The sequence below is a fragment of the Nasonia vitripennis genome, chromosome 4, assembly GCF_009193385.2.
Source record: "Nasonia vitripennis strain AsymCx chromosome 4, Nvit_psr_1.1, whole genome shotgun sequence".
NCBI classification, from domain to species: domain Eukaryota; kingdom Metazoa; phylum Arthropoda; class Insecta; order Hymenoptera; family Pteromalidae; genus Nasonia; species Nasonia vitripennis.
Window position 1 is genome coordinate 24,928,621 of NC_045760.1, and position 21,970 is coordinate 24,950,590.

At 41.7% G+C, this 21,970-nt stretch overlaps 1 protein-coding gene across 13 annotated transcripts in view; it reads left to right on the plus strand.

Annotated features, from left to right (window-relative positions):
- The window catches only part of LOC100117808 (glycogen synthase kinase-3 beta), a 50,531-nt gene that overhangs the window by 16,438 nt on the left and 12,123 nt on the right, over positions 1-21,970 (plus strand). For 3 of the 13 annotated variants that reach the window (XM_016988016.3, XM_016988018.3, XM_016988017.3), the window contains exon 1: positions 20,838-21,483. The exons of 7 other annotated variants lie outside the window; for them this stretch is intronic. In XM_016988016.3, the coding sequence (XP_016843505.1) occupies positions 21,300-21,483 (184 nt within the window). In that variant the 5' untranslated portion in view covers positions 20,838-21,299. Of the gene's footprint in view, positions 1-4,123; positions 4,363-20,823; positions 21,484-21,970 lie in introns of those variants that run through there. 3 more of the 13 variants (XM_031930612.2, XM_032599610.1, XM_001601897.6) reach the window with 3 other exon arrangements.

Sequence of the window (21,970 nt, forward strand, 5' to 3'; positions counted from 1 at the left end):
TAATAATTGACGCGTCGCTGAAATAAATTCATGTACCCGCATGCCGGGCTTCGTGTGAGTTTAAAAACGCAATTTCTTTTTATTACGTTTACAACGGATATCATCAATAAAAAAAGCACACGTTCGCAATCACAGATAGTGCGACGACTCGATTCAATAAAAACATAACGAATTCAGCTTGTTTGACTCGGGGCGACTGGGAAATATCCTCTCTCTCTCTCTCTCTCTCTCTCTCTCTCTCTCTCTCTCTCTCTCTCTCTCTCTCTCTCTCTCTCTCTCTCTCTCTTGCGGGCGAACATACGATCGATTTCATGCCCTGCTCACGCCTTCCTTGCCGGCGGCGCTTTTGGAAGTCTTAGGATTTTTAATGCTTTGCTTGTCGCTGAGCTTTCTTACCCTCCGTATAGTCGCTTTTCTAGAAGTTATATGGAAATGCGCTGCTATCTCGAGATCGGATTCGGAGAAAAGGTTTTTGCGAGCAAAATATGAAGAAAGTATGTTTTATCGAATTTATCTCGTTACTTTGTCCATATATTATAAACAAAAAATAATTCTATTCGTGATAAATGTCCTCCTCTTTTGAATAGCGTAAATTGGTTTTATCGAAAATCGATCAAGCTCTATAACTTTTCGCGCTAAAAGTGCACTTAGTCATTGAAACCATGTGTGCCGGCTCTTAATAAACTCGTTTGTGTAAAATAAATAGCCGTTTGTCGTCTGCTGCTGGAGAGCAGCGCGGGTATATGCTCCGGGAAAATAAAAATAAAAATTGATTTTTCGATAAAATCAAAAATCAACATCATGTATAGCTCGCTCGTTGTTTAAGTGCCCGTAATGTGAACTCTATTTCCAAGCTAATTTTTTATAGGTCTGTGCGTGCGCGCGTCTTATTTTTACCGCCCGCACTAGTGAATTAATCGAGTAATGAATAAACCGCGTCGTGTGTATTTTTAAAAACACAAACGCTTCAGAAAGCTTGAGACGTCGGCTCGATAAACGAAATTCCGGCGAAATAAAGTCACTCTGTAACCGGTATCCGCAAGAGAGCCCGAGAGAGAAAGACAGAGAAAGAGCGGAGAGAGAGAGAGAGAGAGAGAGAGAGAGAGAGAGAGAGAGAGAGAGAGAGAGAGAGAGAGAGAGAGCACATCGGGTCTCTCGCCGTGGGCTATTGATCGCATGAACAAGGTTGAGGGCGCGAACGAAAGCGCCTTGGAAATGGTGAAAAGTAGGCTTCGGAAACCCACGTATAATACTTACGCTCTTTCTATCTCGTGTGTGTATACGTGTTGCAGCGACGTCGGTGGCCGCGAATTGTTTTCATAAATTATCGCAGTAGCGGCGGAGAGAGGCACGGTCCGAAAAGAAAAGTTGCCGCCGTCGTTCCGTCTTCTTTCTTTTTTGGCCACCTGTTTTATGCAGGAATATATAAGGGGGTTAATAATAGCAGCGCGCCAGAGACGGACATGCACCACTGGATGGATCTTCCGTCGTCTAGCTCTGTGCTCTGCACATTTGAATCATTTCGCGGGTATATTTCGAGGGCAAGAGAGGCATTTTTTCGATGACTAAGCGGCTTTTCTGCGCTTTATATAGCGTGCTGGAAATTGCCGCCGGACGTGTTATAAGTGCGTGGCTGCGATAAAAAAATTTTGCAGCCGCGCATAAGCGCCGAAATTGAAAAACTACTCGTTAATTCGTTCATTTGCATAGAAAGTCGTCCTCGGCTAATGCCAGCAGTTTTTCTGCAGAGGCGCGTGCGATAAAGCGCGACTGTGTATACATGTATTTGCTCTTGAAAGAAGCGCTAAGTCAAAACGTGTAATTTTCATCTCAAATAATACGCAGAAACGCGAGCGTCGCATCAAAAGTCATCCAGCCGTGCTATCAATCAAGAGCCCAATAAGCTGACCCCGTTACTTGACAGCCTGATTTCGGAAAATCCACCAACGAAATAGCGCAAGCCAAGACACCTCGAGAACGAGATCGATATCCGCCTCCTCTGCTATCCCAAAAATATCCTTCCCCCGCGCCGTCTAATAGCCCTAAAATCCCGCGAGTCAGATCGATTGTTCCCGAGTCGCTAATAAAGTGCATGGATATATAGTGAGTGCGCGCGCGAGAGAGAGATTTGCGACGGGACGTTTGCTTCTTGAAGCTCTGCAATCGATTTTCCCGCGGGCGAACGTCGCTTTCATAATTTGAATGAGAAATTTATTTTCTCCGGCGAGAGTATTGCTGGAATCCATATAGTTTCGACGAAATATGTGAACATCGCTTGCTTAAGTAGAATCGCAATTTTGGGCGGTGATAAATTTTGCTTGTAAGGTAACCCCGTGTAATTCTACGTAAAACATTCTCTCGAAAATTTAAATTAACGCGATTAAAAGATAACACCGAGTTTATAAAACAATTTCATTTACATAAAGTTACGTAGAACAGCGGAATAAAAATAATTTGAATTTCCCTCCATTTTTCAATCGACGCAAGCTCGATCGAGTGATCGTCGCGGACGAGTGTAAGAGGGCGCCGCCGGTTGCTTTGTCGGGGCAGCGATATTGCTCTGGCGCAGTGTTCTCGCACTATTTTTTCGCTCTGTCGCTTCTGTCGCCGTTGGCCGCCGATAAGACAGATAACTGCACGGCTCGCGACTTGAATGAAATAAAAATCGAATACCTTTTCACTTTTTGTATATTGTTATGATATTCGATGTTTGCGAATTAATTTGCACTTACTATACACCTCTGACAACTTGTTGATTTAGTGTATAGATTCAACGTCCATTAAACGATAATGTGATCTCGTTTTTGCGAAAGCTCCGAGAGCACCACGGTATATTATGGATTTTCCTTATGCATTAATGAACGCGGTTCGTTCAGCGTTTAATCTCATGCATAATAATTGATGCGTCGATGCAGCGAATAACTCCATTAGACGTACACACACTCTCTTACCGTTTTAGTCTCGGCTCATTACGCAAAACACAATAATTTAAATACGTCAGGTTGTGACGATTAGCGGAGGTTTTAGACATACTCGCTTGATAAAAAACTCCCCCGCCGAATTTGAGAACTGACCGCGCGCGACTGCGCAATTTCACGCGCGGACAAATTTGATAAAGCCAGCTGAAGCAATTTCATAAACATTTCGTAAATCGGATTATAAACCCGCACACGCGACGCGTGAATATTCAACAACGGAAAGCACTGATTTACACATAACAAGCGATCCGCAGAATTATGAGCCACTGAGAGAAAAACTCACCTCCAGCCCGCGCGACTTATCAAAAACTGTACTGCACAAGCTCTCAGCGTCGCCAGACACACACTTACAATTACACACAGCCACCCACGCTATGCGCTCTGTGCCGCCTATTTTCGGTGGCGTTATTGCGACACACGTGTGTCGAACACGCGCCGCGGCAGCCGCTGCTACTGCGGTAGCGTCTCGAAAAATAGAAAATAAATTGGACACGCATATGCACCCAAGATCATCTTCCTGTATATGTATTCGCGCGCGCGCTCACTTCGATCTTTTCCGGTTTTCGAGAGATCGACGACGAGCTTTCATCCCCGAGGATATTCTTGGAAAATATTCATGCCAAAAGTGAGAAGGACTGTACTACGTGTATGCAGCGGTATAGCTTCTTCATTTATAATAAAAGTCATCGCTACAAGCCATTGTGGAAATAATATTTCTCAGCAGTTAATAATTCACGATAGCCGCGAGAGCCAGACCCATATATTCTCGGTAAAAGGCTAGCATGCTCGAGCTCTGAATTTGGATCGAAATCAAGCGAAAGCTTTTCAATAACGCGAGAGATACTGAACAAAGAACGCGCGACGAACCTTCGATTCAACCCTTAATACACTCTCGTGCAGGTTCATCAAACGCGTAAACCCTGTACGCACTTGGCCTCCGTATCAGCTCTCCCTCTTCGAAATAAAGAAGCGCATGTTCAGTCAGCCCACGACAAGATATCCTAGCAAGCTCTCTCTCTCTCTCTCTCTCTCTCTCTCTCTCTCTCTCTCTCTCTCTCTCTCTCTCTCTCTTTCGGCTTACGTCAGAGCGAGAGAGAAGCTTGGCCCGCGTGGCTCTTATTTTTCGCCTCCTTCCCTTCTTCCCGCAAGCACACGCTCGCGTCGTATCTCTTCCTCCTCTTCTCTCTCTCAGTACCTGCGAGTGTCTCTTCCGCGGCGGCGATCGCGTGTGCGTCTCTCTTCTCGTGACGGCGACGACAAGTTAACGAAGACGTTGTCAGGGGCATCCCTATCCCCCTAGACTGGATGGAAGCTAGTGCTGAAGAGGAGAAGAGCTCGGACGAGCCGAGGGAGGTGCTGTTCCTCTGGTCCGGCATTTGGACAGGTCCACTTTTTTTGAGTGTTCGTATAACGTTTGGTTTAGTGTTGTTCTCTCTGTGTCCCTCTGTGTGCTTGTGTCTGGATGTGTTGATAAAGCCGAAGATGATTCACGAATTCTCTACTGCGTACGTAAAGGATCACCTTTTTTTTCATTGCTTCTCCGATCGATTGCGCAATTTATGCGGCTTTTTGATCGAGGCAGCGTCTTATTTTTAGGCAGCTCGCAGGAAGAGCCGTGGTAAAGTCTCTCGAAGGTTCTTCCTTGTTGACTTGTTTTTCCGTCGCGTAACGATACACTTGAACTTGGAAAGGGATTAACGCACAGAGGATAAAAGAGATGCGTTCGGTGCACAGTCGGAAGTGCAATGCGTGTATCAATTATCGCATAGCTATGAATAGACGAGGGCTTTTGACGCTCGCATTACTTATACTTCGAGCAGCGGGCGATCGCACTACGTCTTATCCTGTCAAAAACTATTTTCGTTGAGCGAGTACCGTGCGCTCGGCATCGGGAATCGTTTCAGGGTCGGCCGCGCGTATTACACGAGCTTCGAGATTCGTCATGGTTTGTTTACACGAGATTGACAGTCTTATTACAATTGCGTTAGTTAGACACTTTGTAATGTGAATTACGTAACGATCATCGATGTGTAAACCCTTGTCACTCTTTCAATCGGCAACTTCGACACCCTCGATCCCTGCATGAATCCCAAATCGTAGAAATCGATCGAGAGAGGAAGGAATGTTGCAGGCGGAAAAGTGTTTAAGCGAAAAGCCGATCGTGAGGGTGTGTGCGTGCGTAACCGTGACCTCAACATCGTAAAAAGCAGCCGGGCGAAGGCCACGCACGCGTATCGCCGCCCGCAAAAGGCTGTTCCGCGTTCATCGCTCGCTTCATTTTACACGCACACGGAAGATAAGGGTGACGTCTCTCTCTTCATTGAGACTCGGCTGTGATCGACGATGCTAATATAAATTGGCAGTATCCCATGAAAAAAAAAGCTTCGACCAGATTCGCGAAATGTAGGTCAGTAGCTAGCCTATGACAAATAATCAACGAAACCAACATGCCTTTCGCCTCGACTATACACATTCGCATCCTCCCCACCAGCACTTTTCTCTTCCTCCCTTTCGTTTTTCCACTCGAAAGTCCGATGCTTTTCGAAACGTGAGTAGACGTAAACATCGAACACCGGCCGGCCGGTCGATACTCCCTTCTCATTTGCCAATGCAATTGGATCCCGGAATCTCCCTCTCTAGGTCGAGACTCGTAATTCGCGGTGTGCTGGCACGCTCTCGCGATTTTCCAGAATGAGAGAGCAGCAGATAGCCACGATATAATTATGTACAACCGGTGGGGCGGTCCCTCTCTGTGTATTTTTTTGTTTTCTCTTCGCCTCTTTTGTGCGCTCCACCGCTTCAATTTTCCTCGAGTTCTTCATTTTTCGAAACGAGCATCATGTGGAAGCTTCTATTTCATATGCGATTTTAATGCGCACACACGCTCCGAGCGGAGAACTGATGGCTTAGTAAGAGCTTTTTAGTTCGCTTGAAAAAGCTGTGGAATATTTAACGCGTGATTCTCGCTGGATCGAGAATTGGACGAATTGCGAGCGGTGAAATTGTTCCATCCTAAACGAAGAACCAGAGACTCGTCGCGAGAGAGATGAGTTCAGCATCCTCTAGTCTACTACTTACCGCGAGAGAACGACGTCACGCGATCGTAAACTTCTCCCGGGACTTTAAACTCTTCAGCCACTGTTTTCAAGGATTTCGGGGAGGATATCGCGCGGGACGACCAATCTTACGCGCGGTTTACGACGCCTACTTGATGCGTTTCTTACGGAACAAGCTTATACTTCGTAATGGAGTTTAGTGCTCCGAGTTTGACTCAAACTTTTCAGAAAATAGATGGACTGAAAGCAGGGTAGCAGTGTTTTTTCCTCGTTGAATTATTCGCGAAAGCGATCAAAACAGACCGTTTATTCATTCAAGTAAAAAAAAGTTGCCGACGTTGGTACTCCCATTTTATTCGAGCTTCGCGTGGCGCCATCCTATAGTATTTTTTGGTCTCGCGCGTTAGATGTGACGCAGCTATCGACGACACTGAATTTACCACGTGCTTATAAAGCGACGACTTTCGCCTTCTGAATAAAAGAGCGTGATTTTTCTTTAAAAGCTTGCTCTCAAAACAGAGCTGTTTGTTTGCGAAACGAGGTCCCCTGGTAGAAATCGATATAAGTTTAAAGCTACAACATACCACGTATTACTAGAGATGGGCGAAAAATAGGTCCATTTTTCGACCACCGATGAAACGCTTTTTCGGACATTTTTTATTTATTGGAGTAAGAATAGAGTCATACCGTATTACAAGGGATTTTCAAGCTTGTAAAAATAGATTTCATTGTCTAAAGCAAAGCACAGGTGATAGCTAGTTGATGGCTACGAAAGTACTACGCAAAATAAGTCGGGTCAAAAAAGTGAAAAAATAAGAAAATCACGAATATCTTCGTATGTCGGGCTTATATAACTCTAATTGACTGTTAATTGTGTAAACCGTTTGGAAATCGATTAAAATCCGTAAGCCTCTTTGAAATTAGTGTACGACACAAGGAATAATATCAATACGAAAGATTTAAGGTTATGTTCATTCCAACAAATGCTCAAGAAATGGGAGAAAAAGCGTTTCATCACAAGCTATGACTAGGCTATTTCTCATAGCCATTTCATAGTTTACAGCCCACTTTAAATGTTCGAATTTCTACCAGGGTCCTTTTTTTCTGAAATTCGAGCTTTACTCGAAGTCATATCTTGAAAATAGAACGTCAGGCAATATTTTTACCTTGAAGTCATACTGCATAATTTTGAGCAGTGTGCAACGCTAGTTTTTATCTTTAAAGCATCAGGGTCTTGCGTTTTTATCTCAATCCAGATTTAGCTTAATCAAACTCGTTTTTTTACTGCTTCCACGTAACGTATGCTGCGAAAACATAAAAATCCAACATCGAAAATTTAACGCCCACGATTTTCCGAGATTAAAACGAAATTGCTCTCTCTACTGCGAAAATCCATAAAAATATTATCCAACTGCGACCTACGCACAGGAACCTCGAAAGTGTAATAAAAGGTAATGCAAATATATATTCCGACGCGCAAGCGCGCTTAAAAATACATATTTCAAACGGGGCGCTTTATAATTAGCTGCTTAAAAAATAGCTCGAAAGCTAGCGAGACTCGCGAGACGAATCGTCTAGACACACCTGCGACGCTACGCACACACCGACACGTGCTGCTGCTGCGAAAGCTTGAGCTTTCATCCTCGAGTGCGTTAGCTTGTGGTCTTGGATGTTCTCTTTTATACGAGTGGACACGTGCAGTTTTTAACTCAAAAGCTTTTCGTAATACCTGACGTGAAAATATATTTCATAATGCTGTAATTTTGAATTTCGCGCCAAAACGTACGTATCAAACTCTGTATACAGCGCACCATAAACATTTTTGCTGACACGATGCCGATGAACTCGACTCGGCTGTTTGCCGACATGTAAGACAAGCAGCATCGGTGACGTTTTTGTGCAGGGCCGACGCAGCTTTTGCACTGCAGCCCGATTAGTCACGGTACTCGCTCCGGTCGATGGATTTCCAATGCAAGCGCACCGCCGATATTACGTTATCCGCGGAAGTCGTTGCACGCTCGAGTGGCTTTGCGACCCTCTATTCAGTAAAGGAACTCTTCATCTCGCCCTTTTTTAAAAAAGAGCCTTGTACTCGCAAGTCAAGAGGGAAGACGAGCTAAGGGCTCGGAGTCTTGTGTTGGGTTTTCTATAATTAACTGATGAGGATGTTTTAGAAACGTTTTCCTTCAAATTGGGTTGAAAATTGCTTGGTTATGTACATGGTACTGCTAGACGAGAAAGTACTGATTGAGATAGTTCAATGTTATAGTTTTCAATGACATCGTTTAATGCTATACCCAAAAGTTTCATAATTTCGTGTCCACATAGTTAGCTAAACTATAATTCGAATTCCGTGTAGTTGGGATTTTTTGGCATTTCCCAGAGCTTAAATTCAATAAAAAGTTCTAATTATTAGCGTGTCACGGTCGGCATTTAATAGAAAATAGGTGTTAAATTTAGTAAGCGTTAATTCGCACACTGGTCTTATTTAAGAAAAATTGCATCGTTAATTTTAATAGTCGGGCTTTGCATGTTTTTGCCGAACGTTTGCCGTTAAAAACGTATAAAGCCGCCAGAAAATAATCTATTTGAGAATTTTTGGCCTGTTAATGATTTGGACGAGCCAAAGTTCTGCTAGAGGATGAAAGAGTACAAAACACGCATTATTAATTTGAGCCAACCAAGTGAATCGTTATAACGTAATTTGTCAACTGAAAAATTTGCAGTTTGCAAGTCATCCGATTCGCGATCATCTTAAAGTCGAGTTTTTTATCCGAAGAACATAATTTGCGTATCAGAATTAAATGTTGATCGAGAGATATAAATTTTGTTTACACTTTCGATTTTATCTGCCTACGTCACTTCGAAAATCGTTGAATAATGATAAGCACTATATAAAGATTGACGATTATTTCAATTTTTTCCTCAAAATAAAAGTACTTTCGGCGCAAGCCTGAAATCATCATCACAAATCTGATCATAATATCATCAATTCTAAATTTATTTAATTTTGCATCAGTTGGTATTTGTACAGTTGACATTAATTGGCTCGTTAAAAGTAATTACTCCAATGGTCCAAATGTAAGTTTATACTGTTTTATGCGCCCACATATGCAAAAGAGATAAAACGAATTTTGCTTTCGAGTCTAAGTTCAGTCCCGTGTAAATTACAAAATTAAGCACGAATGATTTATGTTTTTATATTGGACAATTAACTGATCATCGGACATGCTATTATCATAATTGAAATTATGCTTATCGAATATAATACAATGACGTGATTTACCACAAAAGTTACATCATTTTTCTTTTATAAGATAATGTCAATGATTTAATGGATCTCTGTTATGACTGCTAAACAATCGTAAATCACGATTATTTCAAAAGATTACGTGCATTTGTTATGGCATTATTTGTCCGGTCCAAGTGCATTAAGATTGTCCATCAAATATATCGCAAAGAATTTCGAGCTGTAAGAATACGAATAATATAAATCAATAAAAACAGCTTTGAAAAATCCTGCAGGTTAACAAAGAAGATTCCTATTAAAAAACACTACAACAGGCCAATCGGCTTCAGAGTCTCGTCGCAAGGCGGCGTCGTCGCGTGATTATCAATCTCCCGCTGTTGCTCATCCCACAGCAAGTTTCCTCCATTATCAACGACTGGACCCTCGCGCACTTGCTGCTGCTTTTAAAAATAGAAGTATCACGTGCGTCAGTTTACGTAAGACTCGCAAAGCCTCTTTGCGCAGTTTGTGAGCTCGCTGATGTGACTTCTCGGCGAAAATAACCCCTCGCTAGTCACGAAGAGCACCGTTTTATCGGCAACTGGCACCTGTGGATAAAAGCGCGTCTTTTAGTTTTGAGGCGAGATAAGATGTGGAGTTCGCAGTACCGACATTTTGATGGTTGTTTTTACCAGGATATTGAATTTGAAACTAAACTACGTTTTTATAGCTAATAGGCAATATGTTCGGGATAAGATCGACCTATAAAAAGAAACTCAGCCACAAAAAATATGATGTATCATCCTAATCGCCATTTACATCGTAATGATTTTTTGTTCAACGGTATAGAAGAACATTTCAAAAATCGAAGATTAAATTAGATAGCGCTCAGCTGATACTTTGATCCATTTTATTTCAGTTTATTACTTACAATTACAATTACAACGTATACTACAACAACGTCAAAAAAAAAAAACTAGAACAACCAATAAAGCACTATTCATCTACTTTCTTCAGAATTCTTTTGCTCTTCTCATTATTTCCACTTATAACATGTGTGCCAATGAGCAAAAAAGCGAAGTAAATACAAGCCTGCGAGAAAGAGAGTTCATTCTAAAAATGGAAGCAAAAATACAGGCTCCGCAGCTCCTTCGAGGTATTTCTCTTACATAGTAGAAGAAGAAGAAGAAGAAGAAGAAGACGTTGAATCTTTTCGCGTACACAGATTTTGCCGCGGGGAAACAACTGGTCCGTTCTATTAATAGTACTGATGGCGTTATCGCGGCATTATTATTTTTTGCCCATCAGCGCACGCGAGCAGCAGCTGCTACTATACCCGCCTCTGCTGCCGTAGACTTGTCTTATTCTTGCTTAGATTAGGTTGAGGTGAGTTCATAAATCGATAAAAATAATTGTTTGGTCGTCTTTGTTGTTGATCAACTACTGATCATATAATGTTTTCAAAGAATTTGAAGTCTATTTTTCTCGTGGCAGGTACAATTTGAGAAACCATCAAGATAATAATCCATCGATTGATGAAAACGTTAAGATAGCCATGTCTCGATATAAGTGTCTAAAAAATCAACTTTCATTGGTAGATAAAACTGCTTAAGCTCGTTGATTCACGATATTCTATCGAAGTTTTTCTGCATTATCAGCGATATCGTTGGTAAAAATGCATAATCCCAACACGATAGTTACTTGTGATTTTACGTCATAAGACTCATGTGAAGCATCCGAGGAAGCACCGTAATCTGTGCCGAGATTTAGAAGTATAGCGATTCTTGTCATTGAACACGGAAACTTTTATCTCGCTATTGCGATTCTAGAACTATCCACTCATTTATAACTTGCAGTGTGTGCATCAATCTTTTAAACTCTGATTATATTTTAATGAGGAAATTGTGTGTTAAGCTAAAATACTTTTGTAGCACTTAGGCTATCTTGTATGATCCAGAGTTATTTGAAGAACTTAAAAACGACGGGCACTCGGAATTTCAAATTGACAGCAATGTAATCAGATATGCCTACATGTTTAGATTTTATCATAATAAATACGAAATCACTGGTGAAAACGTTTGGAACACGTTTTTCGCTCATGGTAACTATGACAACACTTATTGATCAGGTAAATTACAATCCAACAGCATAAACAAATTATTTATCTTGCCGCCCATACGGGAAAATCAATTTGTGAAAATAATACGTACGACAATCGATAACACAGATGACATTGGCAGTCTATCAGTCGAATCACAGTCTCGCAGAGGATAAAAGCATGACTCGTCAGACCAACGTCCTTTAGGCCGAAAAATAGCGCCACGAAGAGAAATTCAGCAAAACGCAGGATATGTGATTAGTCGTTGACGCATATTGCTGTACGTTTCGTCGGCATCACTTTTCTCCTTCTGTTCGCGACGACCGAGTCGCGTATGGACAACCTCATTATGATAATTTCAGTAAATTGCAACGACTGGGCTATTTTTATTTTATTTAGACGATATTTAAACGGTTATCTGTTTTTTGAAGAATCGTTGGATGCTATTTTTTGGCCTTAAATTTTGAGAGGTTATGTTCGTATTAGTATACATATATTTCTATATATCAGTATCGTTAATTACTGCGTATATGCGGTAAGCCGTCTCTTATCTGTTACGCGTAAGATGGATTAGTTGCTAAATAGTTTGACGCAATTGGAGGAATAAGAATTTAGAGATCGATAATAAACAGCCTCGCGCAAAAGTTCACTCGTCATTACCTATTTGACATCTCTTCCTGTCGAAATATTCCGATAGAATCGGAAAACACTAGACTCGATATACTTCTGAATACACGTAACGTTTTCTAACTTCGTTTTTTTTTTTTTTTTTTTTTTTTTTTAAATCAATAGACAGCCGAAATTGTAGTACATTTTATCTTATCTCTAAGTGATTCATAGGATTCTCAAAACTTTATTAATCACCAAAAGCAAACAAAATGTTGCATAAACATGAGCAAACAAAGAGCCTGTAACATTTAACCATATTAAAACAGAGTCGCAGAAACGAAGATACGATCACGCATACACAGTATGAGTACAGAAGAAAGAAAAAAATTGAAGTGCCTGTACATAATTAATCGCGCTTCTCAAGGTAATTTAAATTTCGCATTGATTACAGAGAGTGGCACATAATCGGTGACTAGAAAAACCAGTTGTGTGTCGAAGTCGCGCATGTACAGACACAGACATAGACGTCGTGTGTGCCGATGAACAAAAACGGGCTAAAAATAGAATCCAATAAATCATCGGGACGCTGGGAAACGAGTCGGCTTCGCTGTTAATCGTTTTAGACAGACAAAAGACGCGGCAAAAAGCGACGAATAATGCCAAAAAAGCAAACAGGCGCGGAGCTTCGGAAAAAAGGGAATGACACGGCTTCGTGTGTGCATTGACGTAGCGTGTTCAAACGAAAATAGCATTGATCATATCTTGCGCCAGTTTCGAGATTTGGAGATGTATTTTTGAAAAAAAGATAGATGCTTTTTTCTTCAGAGTAGCTCGTGTAAGTTTGTGCTGTACATCTTTGTGATTTTAGAGGATGATATTTGGATGCAAAACTTTCCGAGATTCTCAAAATTGTCATTTCATCGAGAAATACGAAACTGAGCAAAAGCCAGCGAAATCGAGGTTATGTTTATTCACGACAACAAAAAAAGCGCGAATACAAAACCTACCATAATTGTAATCTGAAATTTTCCAGAAGCCCGAGTATGAGATAGCATCACGCTCTCCACTCAATCACGCGGCCTTTAATTAGATGCTTCTTTCGTCGCGGCCGTTTCTCTCTCCGACAGTGTACCGGCGCTGCTTCCGCGCATATTCAACAAAGACCAGCATCGCAGCAGCGGCACGAGAGAAAGAGCTTTTTTCGCGGCAAGCCGCGAAAAACGTCATCGCCGACGTCAGCCTCTTTCTCTCTCTTAGAGCGTCATGTGGAAGTCACTGTGCCGCGTTCTACACAAGCAGAGTCGTTTACGCTCCTCTGCGCCTTGTTTGTCGATTTTATCGGAGTCGATTTTTCCATAGAGCTCTTGTTTTCCAATCGCTGATGATATCGCCGGGCTGGTGCAGATTGGCGAGGACTTGCGCTGAATAAGAAGTGTTCCCCTTCGCACTTCTTTTTCGGTATTGATTTTTAAAATTTTCGTTCTGAACATGGAACAACTGAATTTGTAATCGAGTCTGATGGAAAATATTGTACTGCGAAGTTTATCAGAAGAAAGCCTATCTGTGATTGACTAGTTCTCATCAGCCTTCGATATAATTATTAATAAAATATCGATTTCATAATTCATACACTGTATAAGCTCAATGAGTCTAAATGAGGCGATTCTCTGACGAAGTACTATACTTTTGCGTTTAACAAATATTAGCTTTGAGAAACTCATTCAAAAAATGTGCGCGGTGTGGACTCTCCGCATTCCTGTCATTCTTGTCATCAAATTACGATTGTGAGTAAACTCGCTTGAACTCATTATACTTTGAGCTTTTTTAACTCGGACTGGGTCAAATATTTTTGCCATTACAGGAATTGTAAAAATACACGAGATGTCACTTCTAATGAATGTCACAGCTGATTAAAAATTGCTAATTGAATAAGCACGATTATTGAAAAACAATATTATACTTATACTTGAGCCGTTGAACATATGAAAATAAAATATAAAACAGCACATTTATCCATGTATACGATAATTTCTCGTAATAAAACTCTACAACGTCGTTTTCCTCCTTCTTCTAGTAGTACATTATACGAACTCAAGACCTCCCCTGCGTCTAAATTTAGCTCAACTTATAAGGAGATTGAAAATTTCACACTTGTTAAAACAATATAGCACTTCAGCGATTCGCGAACTGAAAATGCAAATGAAGGTCACGTGTTGTCGTCGCGGATCATGTGTCTCGCGGCGTTTCTTCTCGCAATCGCTGTTTTTTTTTATTTACCTTCGAATTAGCGATTTCCTCGTGAGCTCGTTTCTCGATAATTTTTCGATGATTTCGCGAGATAAGGAATTCGTGTGTGTTTTCCCGACATTCACGAAAATCCACATGGCAAATAACTACACCCACGACGAATCTAAACTCGCCAACGTCAACATTGCGGTGCATCAGATAAAGATAACATTCGGGAGGAAAAGAAAAACTCCACCGAGACCAGCACCTTATCACACGCGTCCCGTCTCTTCCCTTGGCAAATGTCCCGCGAGAGGTTTTGCACCCGTTGTTTCTCGGAAGCGCCACGGGTGACTTTAATAGACTACGCGCTCGTGCTGCGCAGTGTCGAGGAACCGTTACACCGTTCTAATTTTATTGTTGTGGGCAATCGCGCTCTCGCATCGGCTCTAAAGTGATTTTCTACTTGTTGCTTCCGAGCCCGAGTAGTCTAAAAATAACATCTCGGCACGTAGGCCCGAGTTGTTCATATGTTGGTATCCTTGATGCCGGATAACTTTATTTTATTTTACGTCTTTTGGGCCTTGCGTAACTGCTTTTTTGCGTGATGGTGTCTTTTTGTACACGGGGGGAGCTATATCAATGCGGCTTTTGTGCGACGCATGTGTGCAGGAAGTATCGCGGTTTTTTTTAGACTGATATGCTTGTCATGGAGTGTACATGTTTGACGTATGAATTTATGTGAGCGAGTGTGTAAGAAAAATCGTAGAGACTAGATATTTGGGTTTTTCAGATCCGTTTGTTTGTCGTCGGCGCCTTCCGAGATAATAATAAAGAGTGAATCAGTACTTGAAATCATCATTACGCGACCGCTGCTGAAAACTCGAGTGATTCTCCAATGTTTGCAAGAATTTTATTTTCATCCCAGAATCATCGAAATAAAAATCAAAATATTTTTACATCTTCCCCGAAAAGAATGCGCTCTGATTAACAATTCTAAGATTTCCCCGAAGCTTGACGAACGGGTCTTTCCGACCGCCACATTGTCACACTTTTGCGGAAACTTCAAATACAAGAGACTTCACTTAAATTTACGGAAGACTCGTTCTAGGACTCATCGCGTCCCAATTAAGCTTCGCGAATCTTTCAAGGGTTTGGATGAACAGTCGAATTGCAAACTACGCCCTGGAAAGCAGCCAGCTTCTTTTATACCGAAAGTAAACGACCCCACTGGGCAAATCTAGTGATTACCGTACTTTTTACACGCCGCTGAACGATCGTATTTGCGACGTCGCATTTGCTGATCGATGGTTGGGAATAAAGAGACGTTGTTCAGTTCAAGACGTAAGAATCGATGCTGACGCAGGATATGTGGTCCTATGAATTACCCGATAGTTTTTGCCTTTCAAAAGGTGCCAATCGCCGTGAAAAGTTTAGTTAACGTGACAAAATTAGAAGAGAGTATCGTAAAAGCTATAAAAGGTGTAAAAATTGAGTTCTAATAGACGTGGGGCAGGATCAACGACCACCGCCTCATACATGCTTGAAAAAACTTCGAAAGCAGCGTACTTTGCTCGAATACTCAAACGAAAATAGTTTCACCGTCCACCTCGTAAAACTAAATATTCGTCCGTAACGAAAAGCTTTATTAACTTCCCAACATACTTATTGTTTTATATAACACTCGATCGAGGAAACGTATATAATTACATACAGGCGTAAACACGGGAGGACAATAAAACCGGGTATTTTTAGTCCCGAACCGTCCCACAAAAAGACTCGGATGTTCCCGAAATAAATCGTAAACATTATAGTCACTCGAGTAAATCCCGTTATGCGCTTTCGTCTCCACCCTTTTGTTCGATGTTTGGCGGTCAGTTGACGCATTCGATGAATGAAATTTTGTGACACGCGACATTGATCTTTCTAGTCTTTTTTTTTTCTTCTCTTCCTGCTGCATTTAGTCACTCTTTGATAATACATATTTGTTTGCGACTCGATAATTCCCTGTTTATTATTATTCGGACCACCGCAAAGTCGTGTCGAGATTTAAAATAACACAAACTTAATCGTCTGCATTTCTCTGACATCGCAATTCGATTTCTGTCACGTTCGAAAAGAAGGTTTTAATTAAACCGACGAATGTCGATTGTTCAATAATTATTTCTCGACAGCAGACGTTTCTATAAATACACTGAATTCATACGTCACCGACGCAATAATAATAACCGAGATATTGGAATGTCATTAAAACTGCAGATGTACTTCACATGTCTGTGTATACTCGCCGTCGAGGATAAATTAAAAAACGTCAGTAAACCAAACCGAAAATTAAGCAACGCACATCCGTTGATTGCCAATTGGCCATCGACGCTTAATTAATAATAAATAACGTGTCTCTCCAGACATAAGTTTCTCGTTACAAAACCGACGAGTCGACGCCACGCAGTCTCGTACTCGTAATCGAATTTTCCGTTCGACGCGACGACTTTTGCGTGTGCTTTGTTACAGCATCGCCTCGTGAATATTCATCGGCTGTGTTGTTGGTAGAATGTTTTCTATAACACGATAGCAGGGGAGGCTTTCTATAAAGTTGGGCTTCTTTTCATTGAGTTATGCACCAGGTTTGCTTTGATGTTGAATTGTTGTTCTTGTTTTTTTTTGGCTGTGTAATAATAAACAAACCATTTGGTAAAATGCTAGACATGAGTCATACAATCGGTCTTGTAAATAATAATCCTAGAAATAAAAACACCCCGTAAATTGTCGCTCGCGCGCCTTGACATCCTTATTAGAGTAAATACAATAAAGCGAATCGTCCGAACGTCGATTACGCGTATATCGGTGCTCGGCGATTAGAGGAAAAGCTGCGATGGACGAAACGCGTAAATTTCTGGACAAATACAAAAGCAAGGCTGATATATTACATAGATGCGTATCAGGGTCGTTTCTCGTGCGATAATGCCTACGCGATAACTTGATTAATAAAATACTTCGCCTATTTTGTTTTTAATTGGATCATCGAGTGTCCGGCCTTTGTCGAGCGTCTGCAATAAAAAGCGAAATCAGACTTAATCTTTCTAGGAAAATGAATAAATTCGTAATAGATGCCTTGAGGTATACAGGAAATCGGGATATCGTTATCCCGAAGTTTTTGCTTCTGTGTAGCTCCATTACTTCGATAAATTTAATATCAATGTACTCCAGACATAACAGTTGCAGCAGCGCTCACATCACGAGAGAGTCGTACGATAGTCCGAGTAGACGCGGCGCAAAACAAACGGATATCCGGGGGTCCAGCTATCCGCAATTAAAATCGAATAAAATTTGGCCTTGGCTCGATCCACGCCGATTGAATTCGAGCCGCGGGATAAACAGTCGCACGAGCCTCCGAAAAACACACTCCTCCAGCGGCAAACAAACACACCTCTCTTTCGCTGTACTTCTTCAGGAAAACACGAACGAGATAAATATTTGCCGGTGGGATCGAATCTACAAGATGCAACGAGCTCCGTGATTTGCATTCGAAGTCGAGGATGTGACCCCAGTTTTGGCACTGAAGTGGAGAAGAAGAATCACTAGCAGTGGTTTACAATGGACTGTTAAGTAGATAATGGTCGGACTGGGTCGGATGCGATTAGTCTATTCTTACGGCGATGCGGTTCTGAGAAGCAATTTTTCAGAGAAGCTTGGCTAGGTGCTATTTTTAGACGTTTTGTTTACTCTTTTAAATTTAATTCGGTGGTGATTGTTCACGAGTTGCAGGTGAAAAATCATTCGGTACGTTTTTTCGTTGTTGGATTTATTTCGGATATATACCTGCACCAATAAATCAATTTTGTCGTTGATTGGATTCACGCCGCCTCGTTTCAGTTTTTATTTACATCAGAAAAAAAATTCGATTTCTCACTATTTCCGCGTTTTCGCATCAGGGATGAATTTCCTGTTGCTTTTTCTCAAAATAACGACGAATCAAAGCGCGCTCTTGAAACGCAACATTAAAACTTGTCAAGCTACGACGACGAATATTCTGTGAATTTTGTGACAAATTCGCCGTCCGCGAATAACATTCATAATCACGAAAACGTGCAGTCGCCTTCATGGCCAGAGGCGTGTTATCCAATGTCCTGTTTACGAGTGAGTTTGATTCGAAAATTTTAAAGAACCGTGATAGTCATTACGCTACAAACTTTTTCTAAAAATATACCTTCTTTGTTAGGCTGATACACTTTTTTGCGACATTTCAGTTGAATTTTACGCGCTGCGACGTTACCCAAGCTTTTTGATCCTAAAACACTATAACAAACGATCCCTTTAAACGAAGACTTCATCTTTACTGGATTCATCGTCTATCGAAGACCGCCGAAAAAGCTCTCGTTCGAAATAAATCAATCCCGACGAGCGACAAAGAAGTGCATCGCGAATGGTACCGATGATGTCAGCGCGCGAAAATATTGTCCGGCGCACGTGTATACTCTGTGCACAGCTCCGCGCGCATGCATCAGTATCGAGCCTGTAGTCTGCCTAGATATTTTGACGTCATGACCGGGCTACGCAATAACAACATACAGTCGGGCACACACGTGCGGCCGGCTGATTCGGATATTTTAATTCTAAAGATTTTCAATCGGCGACACAAAGTGTATACCCTGCTCAACATCGGACTAATTTGTGAGGCTTCATTGTGTCGCTCATCGATGTGTGCATTCGTTTGAAATAGATTCGAAAAAGCTTCGTCCCACGCTCTCCCTACTCGTGTACGTATAACGTAATTAAAGCTCCGATCGATGGGGGCCACATCCACTGATTATATCGGCGAAATATACAGCCGATAAAAATCGAGAACATAATACGTCTAAAACTGAAATAAACTCTCCATAAATATAAAGGCGTATCTATCTATCGTGAGAAGAGAAAATCACGATAAAACGAAGGTCAGGCCTAGCGATGAAGTTCACACCTTCCGTGTATGTCAGAATTTGGGATGCATTAAATACGTTCGCGTCGTCTGCATCAGAATTTGACATACGAAGCGAGAGTGTATGCGTGCGATGTCCCTTCTTCCTTCCTTTTTTACAGTCACTCCCTTATTGGGATGGATGGGGCCATGAGGAGATGTTTACAGCTCTGATTGCGGGATGTATAATGAAGACGTATACGTGATTAGATAGTGATGGGGTAATTAGCTGCCTGTCACGGAAACAACGAGTGATTGCCGCGAAACGTTTTATCTTCGAGATGGAGGAAAGTCGTTGAGTAATCGTGCGCGGATTAGATTTTTTTAGAAGCTCTGGATTAGAAATAAAAATGTGCACTGCAAACGGTCACTCTGATTCGATAATGAAAGTTTCTTTCTGGAGGGATATATAGAACGAAGGCTGCAGAGCGCGATGTTAATCTCTTGATTGAAAAGTAATGTCGTTTTATATTAAACCTCGTATATAAAGTTAATCGGCTGCGAGATACTCGCGAACAGGCTCTCGTCCCACCTTACTTTCTTCGCTCTCCGACTTTTTTATAATTATAATCTTTTAAATAACCGCAGATTAAAATGGCTTCTCGTCGGTAACCCGGTTAACAATGATAAAAGCTGGCAAAACCAGCGATAATATCAAGAAAGTATGGTTCGAAAATCAATTACAGAAATGAGCTCATTGTCTTTTCGCGTAACACCTTAACCGAGATTACCAAGTGTATTATTATATACGAAGTAAGGGTGAGTTATAAATATGGCGCCTTGTTTTCATATTTTTTCCCTCTCGTCATTGACAATTTTTTCTCCACCCATATCGCGAAACATCGATCCACCTGTTATAGGCGTAAATAGAGGCTCATTTCTTCTCAATGTCATCGTATTTATTTTGATATGTTTTAAACACAGAGTGTCCTGTTACTGCGCACCTGTCATACGTATTTTAATGCACAAAAAATCGAATCTCCGACAGATTATTGTTGCGCAGAAACCAGTTAGTTGTACCTGCTTACTTACGTTTGACAACCTTGCAAAGTCTCTATTGTTAGAACGATACATAATCATTGACGACAAATCATCTGCTTCGCCTTTATCAGCGATAATTTACGTAGCGATCGCGTTTTTAACAAAAATAAACTATTCAGTCGATTTTCAACAAAAATGTGCACCTGTGTTCAATTTTTTTTCCCAAAACCCAACGAAAATATGAAGCGCATAGTTTGAACTTGAAAACTACATTCTATTCTAATCTACACTAAAATTTATCGGCGTTCTTAACAACTCTCACGTGTTACGATTCCGAGCACGTGAGTCGAAAAAACGATCCCAAAATAGCTCTCTACTCCTGGCAGTCGATCGCAAGAGTCCGTTTTCCGCTGGAAACGCTGCGCTGCACAGGTATTCTGAAAATCAATTTCTTACCTAACGCCTCGGCACGCGCTTCGACTGCCCCTAAAAGAGAAGTATCCTTCATCAGCACGTGGAGCATCTCCGGTACACGTGAAGAGAGACGAGCTCGATGAAGTAGAAAAAGAAGAAAAAGTTATAAGAAGCAAAAAATGTTAGCAGCAGCAGCAGCAGCAGAAGTATCGGCGCGTCTTCCCCCACTCTCCCTCCATTTTTCGCGTCTCCTCTCCCTCTTCACAGCGCAGAGAGTCTCTCTGTCTCGCCGTGGCTGCAGCAGCAGACCAGTCAGTCGTGCGCCAAGCAGCCGCGAAGCCAGAGCTGCGTCTGATAACGGCAAACACGCTTTAGCTCTTCTTTCTCGTCCTGGAGACGAGTCGTTCTCGTACGACAGTCGTTATTATGTGCGATGAAGCCTCGGGATCGAGGAATTATCATACCCTTCAGAAGTGTCTCAGAAGCTGCGGCGTCGTGAGGGAGAAGGATTGAATATTTCGTTATTGTACCGATACATACGCAAAAGCATTGTACATACGAATAAGACTGACGCTTCCAAGACTGAGAGATACCGAATATAGCCATAAGAGTACTTAAGGACTCGCCGAGTGCCATCTCGTAACGCTATAGGATCCAGTGATATAATCGAAATCAGTATTTCCGTACGAGAACCCGTAGAGTTCGCAAGAGACGTGCATAGCATATCGTATATTCATAAGTGAGAGAGACTATGGCGCCGGCAAGTGTTTTGGACTGGTCGGAACCGCGGCAACAGTGGAGGTACCCCAAGGGTAACAACACGAGGATGCGTCAGCAGGTCAAGACTCAGAGCACTATCGAGCTCAACGAGAAGGAGGCCGACACGGCCTACAAGAAGATTTGCAAGTTCCTCAGGCGGCTCAAGTCCAAGAAATGTGAGAGCAAGAAAGATGACTATTTCTCTGTAATATCTCGCGCGTATAATATATAGTCTATATACACGGCTACCTGCTCGATATTCATAGGTATTTTTAGTTTTCGAAAGTGTAACGGTACACACGTCGGTTTTTGAGGTTTCACGAAGAAGGAGGTCAGAGCCGGGCGATTTTGAGGTTAGGTGTCTGCCGATCGTTGCATAATCCCGCGCGGGTTCGTTCGAAACGATATCGTCCCGCGCGATGCTGACGTTGTTTTCTTTTTCGCTCTGGTACACAGAGCTGTTTGCTCGTTATTTTGGAATTCCTGGCAGAGGTGAGATTTGTTTATACGACGGCTGCTTTGTGCGCTGTTTTGACGTAAATTTGAACTTCCTGCCATTACCTGCGTGTGGACGAAAATATTCGATCAAAAATTTAGCGGTTAAATTTAGCCGTGCCCCATAAATGCCTAAATCTTCAATTGGAAATCGTGCTCTTAAAATTA